Source organism: Aptenodytes forsteri, unplaced genomic scaffold (genome assembly GCF_000699145.1).
Source record: "Aptenodytes forsteri isolate BGI_AS27 unplaced genomic scaffold, ASM69914v1 Scaffold271, whole genome shotgun sequence".
Lineage (NCBI taxonomy): Eukaryota > Metazoa > Chordata > Aves > Sphenisciformes > Spheniscidae > Aptenodytes > Aptenodytes forsteri.
The window spans coordinates 507,591-514,528 of record NW_008794602.1 but is presented as its reverse complement, the minus strand read 5'-3'; the positions used below and the strand labels follow the sequence as shown (position 1 = coordinate 514,528).

At 58.4% G+C, this 6,938-nt stretch overlaps 1 protein-coding gene across 1 annotated transcript; it reads right to left on the bottom strand.

Annotated features, from left to right (window-relative positions):
- Positions 1-1,986: 1,986 nt before the first annotated feature.
- RPL13 (ribosomal protein L13) lies at positions 1,987-6,938 on the bottom strand. The gene is made up of 5 exons (XM_009273074.2): positions 6,782-6,938; positions 6,139-6,280; positions 4,533-4,706; positions 3,240-3,296; positions 1,987-2,182 (listed from the first exon to the last, which is right to left on the bottom strand). Exons 1-5 carry the CDS (start codon positions 6,883-6,885, stop codon positions 2,024-2,026), a joined length of 636 nt encoding a protein of 211 aa, XP_009271349.1. The 5' UTR covers positions 6,886-6,938; the 3' UTR covers positions 1,987-2,023.

Sequence of the window (6,938 nt, the reverse complement as noted above, 5' to 3'; positions counted from 1 at the left end):
GCCCGCCCCGGCACTTGGCTCTGGTGCCCCGGCTCTGGCAGGCATCGTCCCCCTCCCCGGGATCGCAGGCACCCCTTGGCATCCCCCAGCGGAGGGGGCACCGGCTCCCACCCTGCCCGGCTGCCCCCCTGCCCTGGGTGCCGGCGGCCCGGGCTCCGCACGCGGCTGGGCCGAGGTCTGGGGTCGGCGTGCCAGCCCGAGCACGCGGCTGGGCCGAGGACTGGGGTCGGCGTGCCAGCCGGAGCCGGTGTGCCAGCCGGAGCTGCCGCCGCTGCCACCTCCACACAACTGACTCAAGCTGCAGTTCGGGAGCGGAGCCCTAAGAGGGAGACGACAAGCTCCGTTAACTGCCTCGCTGCCGGCACCGGAGCAGAGCCGGCCTGCAGGCACCAGGGCTGAGCGGGGTCCCCGGTGTCCCCAGCACTGCTGGCCGTGCCAGGGCAGGCGCTCCTGTTCCAGGCGAGCCCCCCGTGGCACAGCCCTCACTCCCAGCGCCCCACGGCCCCCCGCCCTCCCCAGCCGCTCCCCACGGGGCGCCCGAGGCCCGTCCTGGTCCCGGCCCCCCAATGCTCTCAGCTGACACCCCAGCACAGAGACAGGGTGCCCCAAAGCTGCCGAGTGCCCTCCCCACGTGCCAGAGCACCCAGACCCGCACCCCGCGCGCCCCATCCCTCGGCTGGGGGCTGTCCCAGCACCCCCCACCCACGCACGTCACCCCAGCGCCGTGGTGCTGCCAGCTCGGCTTTATGAAAGATGATGTAATTAGCCCATAGTCGGAGGGATTAAAAGGCAGATAGGGCTAATGAGCGCGAGGGCAGTGCAGGGCCCTGGGTTTTGGGAAGCTAATCCCCAGCCTGCGTGGCAGAAATAGGCCACCCTCCTTCCCCGCTCCCCCCCCCCCCCCCCCCGCCCCCCCCGCAGCCCCACGGCACGGCCCAGCGGGGCAGGAGGCAGCCGACCCATGGCGGGATGCAGGATCCGACCGCAGGCTTGGGCAGCGGGGCTGGGAAGGACAAGCTAGCAGCCTGCCGTGGCACGGGCAGCCCCACGCAGGGCAGCTCTTGCCCCTGCGTTTGAACAACCTCGGGTTCATCCAGCTGTGCCGGGGCTCCAGCCGGCCGCCTGTCCCTGTGCCGGAGTGCTTCACCGCATCCGATCCCCAAGTTTCTGTCACCCAACTGCTAATGAATACAAACGACTCAATTATCCCGGCACAGGCGATCTGCGGCACAGCCAGGCTGCAGAACAGCCCCAGAACTGATTAGCCAGCAAAAGGGCTCGGTTGAGCGCTCCCCCAGAAGGGGATGGACCCCACCAACGCTGCCCCCGTGACCCATCGCACCCGGCCCCACATCAGCCCCCTGCCCTGGGGCAGGCAGGGACACGGCCATGGGGCAGGCAGAGCCCAGGAGCCACGAGGACGGGCCAGAGCCCCCAGCCCCTTCTCCAGGGCAGGGCCGGGCCCCTCTGTGAGGCCACTAAGGTATTTCTGTAAAGAAATGGCTTAAAGGTCCCCGTGAACAGCAGGGGCTGAAGCGAGCCCAGGGCGGCCCCCGCGGCAGCCGAAGGCCAGGGAGCGCAGGGCGGCTCCGCGCAGGACGGTGCAGTCCAGCAGCGGGACCGTGCAGTCCAGCAGCAGGACCTCGCTCCACCCAGCGGCGAGCTGCAGCAGCCCGGCCAGGAGCTGCGTTCCTGGAAACAAAGCGAAGAGGCCCCCCCCGAAGGGAGCTGCGCAAGGCCGAGGCGTTTGTTTCGCTCGCTTTCAGGGAAGTTTGGAGTCTCTAATGGCAGCAAACGAGGTTTCCCACGTCCGAAGAGCGACTCCCCCGGACCGCATCCCTCCACACACAGCGCCCCGCGATCTGCACCGGCACACAGGCTGCGCACAGGCTGCAGCGGAGCGGGCAGGCGCCGGCAGCACAGGGCAGCAGGGCAGCTCAGTCCCGCACATTTGCCCTAAAAAGACAGCACACTCGTATTCCTGCATTTTTTTTTTTTTATTGACAGTTCTAGGGAGAACAGTTCATTTCTTCTTCTCCACATCCTGCTCTGCCGCTTCTTTGGCGCGTTTCGCACGGATCCCAAAGAGACGGGCGTTGGCCCGGGCCATGCGCAGGCTGGCGAAGGCCTTGAAGTTCTTCTCGTCTTCCGAGATCACACGGGCCTTCTCCCGTTTGAAAACCTAGCGGGAGAGAGCGCCAGACGGTCAGACCACAGATCAGAGGCTCCCAGAGAAGGCTGCATTTAAAGCTTAACACAATTAACGTCGCTACGTTTTTACCACCAGCTCCAGGAGGCCGTTAAGAATAGAGCCATTTATGCCATCTACAGGCCCTGCCCTTATCATCACTCCACCAGGCACCTCATTTCGAGCGGTTCCCCATTCGCCAGCGCACGTCAGCGCAAGACCAGAACGTACCGGGGGGAAAAAAAAAAACCACCAAGCGCAATGTGAAATCCGAGTCAGGTTTGTGGCGCGCTGTCGACAGCACCTTTCGGAAGCGGTGAGGGTTTCGAGACAAATTTTGTGGCGCGCTGTCGACAGCACCTTTCGAGACAAACGGTGACTACGCAACCCGCCCGGGCTGTCGCGCTGCCGGCACACACCCCTCACCCCAACCGGCAACCCTAAGCGCCCCGAATTTCACAGGGGGACGAGCTCCCTCAGAGGTACAAGCGGACAAACAGCCCTTGAGCCTGCCTGGAGGACACAGCGCTGAGCGCCAACACGCACCGGAGACGCTCCACGCGCGCTTTAACCTGCGTCCTCACAGGAATCGTGCAGTTTGGGGGGTTATTGCGCAGGTTCCCCCCGTAGCTTTCTCTGGAGAGCGTACGTAGCTGCGCTTCTCCCACGTGTCGTTTAGGGCAGAAGCGGAATACGTACACGGTTATTCCCAACCAACAGATCTTGACCTGAACCCCCGACACCGGCGCCTGGAGCTCTCCTCTGGACCCAGAAACACAGCTCATGGTTTCAGGGCTTCCTCAGCCGATAAGAAGTTTAGCGGAGCTCCAAGTAATTAGTTCTTTGCAGCGTGCTCTGCAACACTGAGGAACCAAACAGATCTTGGCAAAATACGAGGACAAGCTCGACCTGTTCCTGGTTTTCTCTGATCCAGGATGGGAGGTGTCTGGAGACAGCAACCCTTAGCTGTAGAACAGCGAGAAGAGAATCCTCTCCAGGAGGTTTAAGTCTCAATTATGTCACACAGGGAACGTGATTTAGTTACACTTACATTCTTGATCGGCATAACTGGTCCAGTCAGCTGAGTCGCCATCTTGAGTTCCTCAGCCTGCATAACAAGAAGACAAAAAATGTTATTTAAAAAAAAACAGTATTTAACTTAAAAAACGCTGTTAACAATTCCGACTGGTAACAAATTCAGCATTTCAGTCACGCAGCTACAGGAGTATTTGGCACAGACGTGCCGCATCAACAACCCGTGTTTCGCCTGGCTATCGATCAGCCCGGACCTGGCCGGAGGAGCAGCAGCTTTTCAGGATTTCTGCCAGCTGGAAAAACGTTGACATCTACTGTGCCATTTTTAGTTTGATACCCAGCGTATTCCTCAGCAATTCCTTCTAAGGCTAATTCCAGCTTCTTTATAAGAGTATGGCATTGCACAAAAACGATTATGTTTTATTTGAGATAGCTGATTTCAAGTAAACAAACTTGAAGCAGTATTCCAGACGAAAAGTATCTGTACCTACTGGTACAGAAGCTCAAGCCCCTTCTTCTCCCCCCTTCTGAAAAGCAGCCCGAGTACGGTGGGCTCCACAGGCTGCACTGTGGTTAAGCAGCTCAGAGCCGACAGACTCTCCAGAAGGTTGAGGACAGCTTCAACACACCACCTCGTTTCACGACTCGCACCGCCCCACGGGAAGCATGTGTTTACCACAGGCAGAGCCAAGGACGGACGAGCAAAGCCAACTATACTCTGGATCTCAGCGAGATTTTAATGAAAAGCATTTTTGTATGTCAAGAGCAACAACCTTCTCGAGACTGCCTTACGCACGGCTGTCTCTGAACTACTCCACCGAAAAGGACGTCCTCGCCTTCCTCACCCTTTCCACGTAGCTGTCACCACAGCAGAACAGAACTCCAGACGGACTTTCCAGCCATTCTGACAGTTTAGCTTTGTAAACTAAAATTCAACTCGTTGGGCAACGATCAAAGCTCCAGCAAACAGACCACCCAAGGAGTCCGGCCCCAAATCTGAGCTGCACCCCTTCAGCAGCACGGTGGTCCCTAGGCCGAAAGTCTGTCCCGTGACCCAGGAGATCCCCGTGGAACTCGATTCTGGCAGGCCCGGCCTTGCGCTAGGCTCACTCATCCCTGCATACGTACACGGGAGCCACGCTGCCCCCGAGAGAAGGGCTGCTCCCCCCCGGGGGGTTCACCTTACGAGAAGTGTTCAAGAGCGCTGCCCGACTGCACACCACGGCACCGGGGTGGACCGATGACCAAACCCCTGAAAACGTTACCGGACACAGACCCCGTGAAATGTTCCTAGAGGCCAAGTACTTACAGAGCTGTCTCCCTTCTTCGGCATAGCTGGCTTCCTTGGGAAGAGGATGAGCTTGGAGCGGTACTCCTTCAGCCTCTGCACGTTGGCTTGCAGTGACTCGGTAGACTTGTTGCGTCGCCTGGGATCCACAGAGATTCCAATAGTCCGGGCAAACTTTTTGTTAATGCCAGCGAGCTGAAGAGAGAGCGCACAGCGTCAGCATCCGACAGCTCCCAATGCCACCGTGCCCCCCCCGTCCCCCCCCCGCCCCCCCCCACGCCCCCCGGGCCCCCCGCCGGGAGCCGCTCCGCTCACCAGCCAGACAAGGGCTCAGGCTACGGAGCCTGGAGAAAGGCTCAGCATCCGAGCAAACGTCCCGTCGGCAGCGCGAGGGTCTGGCAAGAGGGACCGACTCTGCCACAAAGGGCGTCCCGGTGCCTGTATTTTAACGCTCATATCGTTACACAGACTTTACAGTGGTTTCTGCAGATGGATTTCTTCAGGAGAGCAAAGTGCAACCCCTGAGTAATTATGAGGGGGACATTTAAACTCCGATACACACGAGACAGAAATTTATGAAGTCGGCACGCAGGTAACTGGTGCACTGAATACTGGAAGCTCCATTGAGGAAGCATTTTTTGTAACCATCTCAAAAAAGAAATAACCTCATTTTCTGTTTAAAGAGAAACATCTGCTTACCATTTTGTATTCCACCACTATCCAAAAATTAAAGAAAAATAAAGTAATGAAGCATTTGGCATCCAGAAGAACAATTTTACTGCTTCAATGCACTAATTTCACTGTTATAAGTGTTTTAATTAGAGGCGGCTGTGGACGCTGGCTGCCAGCACGCACTGCCGTTTATTCCTGCCCGCTGCGTGGAAGTATGCGGGTGGGGGTTTCTGCAGACCACCACCATCCAGCTTTTAACAGCTCATCAGCTCAGCACACCTGGGAAGGTCACAGAGAACCGTTTCCTGAAGCGAGGGAGGGCACTGAACGCCTCCCACAGACTTGTAAGTGTTCCTAAACCAACTCGTAGCTACTGCACGAGAAACAGCCACAGCTACCCTGCGAGGCTGGGCACAACAGTTCCCCTTCCTGGCACAACTTCCCTTACTTCTGCTGCGGTTAAGTGAAGCGCCGTTTACTTGGTCCACGGCACGAACAGGTTCGTGTCGGCTAAAATTTTTAGGATTAGCAGAAACGTGTTTCACAAAAAAACCCAGAAGAATTTAATGAGGAAGCTACCAGTCCTTCTTTTTCCCCCAGAAGAAGTCTAGGAGATTCAATTAAGGCACTGCCAGAATCCAACTTTAATGGAATTTTGTTTAAGTGACAGTCTGACCAGACAAACAGACGTTTCCTTTTCAAAGCAACCTTTCACTCTGCCGTACACCACTGCATCCCCACCCCACGGCTCCAAAGAAAAGGCAAGACTGGTATTTTCCATGCTCCTGTACAGCCAGGAGCACCAGGCGTCTCCCCCGGCTCAGCCAGCATCAGCAGATACCGACCCCTCGGCAAGTGACTTGCGCATCGTCTACGTGTGGAAGAAGAGGACGAGACAGCCGAGCTCAGGCTCGGAGTCACTTTTACCGGGTTGGGATCAGTGCTCCGTACTTACTTTAAGCTCTTCTAGGCTGAAGCCTCTGCCAGCACGAACTTTTTTGTGGTATCTGATAGTAGGGCACCTCACTATAGGCCGGATGGGCCCAGCCACGGGTCGGGGAGCGATGCGGCGAGCCTTCGCCTGGCGGGCTTTCCTCCTGGAAGGTCGAAGGGGAGAGCCATCAGGAACACCGCATTTCTGCCAGATACGCCACTCCTACGCTGCCAGCTGACCTCCCTTGCCGGGCAGCACCTGCCGCACGGGGGGATCTCAGAACCGAACGCAACGCCGGCCCCAGCAGCTCGGACAGGCGGACGCCTGCTTCTACGGAACAGCCGCAGTCATCAGATATACAAGGGTTCAAGGGAATCATCAACGCGGTACAGCGATTCCGGAGATTTCTCATCACTTGACTGCAGCTGGACCGGCACGTGCTGGAGCCTGACCCTGACCGGAGACCCCACACCAAACGAGCACCCCGCTGCAATCCCAGAGCCTTTAACGAGTCAGCTTAGGGAAACAGCTTAAAAATAAAGACGCGGTACCTCAGCTTCCTAAGCAGCCCGGTACAAGACGAGACACAGCTTCCCCCAGCCACGCGAGCTAAAGCGGGCCCGGGAGGAACGGCCCCGGGGGAAGCCGGGCGGCGGGCACTCACCTGCGGATCTTGCGGGCGGGCTGGTTGAACCATGTGGCCACCCGTCGCTGCCAGTCCTTGTGGAAGTGGGGCTTCAGGATCATGCCATTGCGGCTGGGCGCCATGGCTGCTGAGGCCTGCGGACACGGGCAGGGCTAAAGGCGGCCGGCCGGTCCGG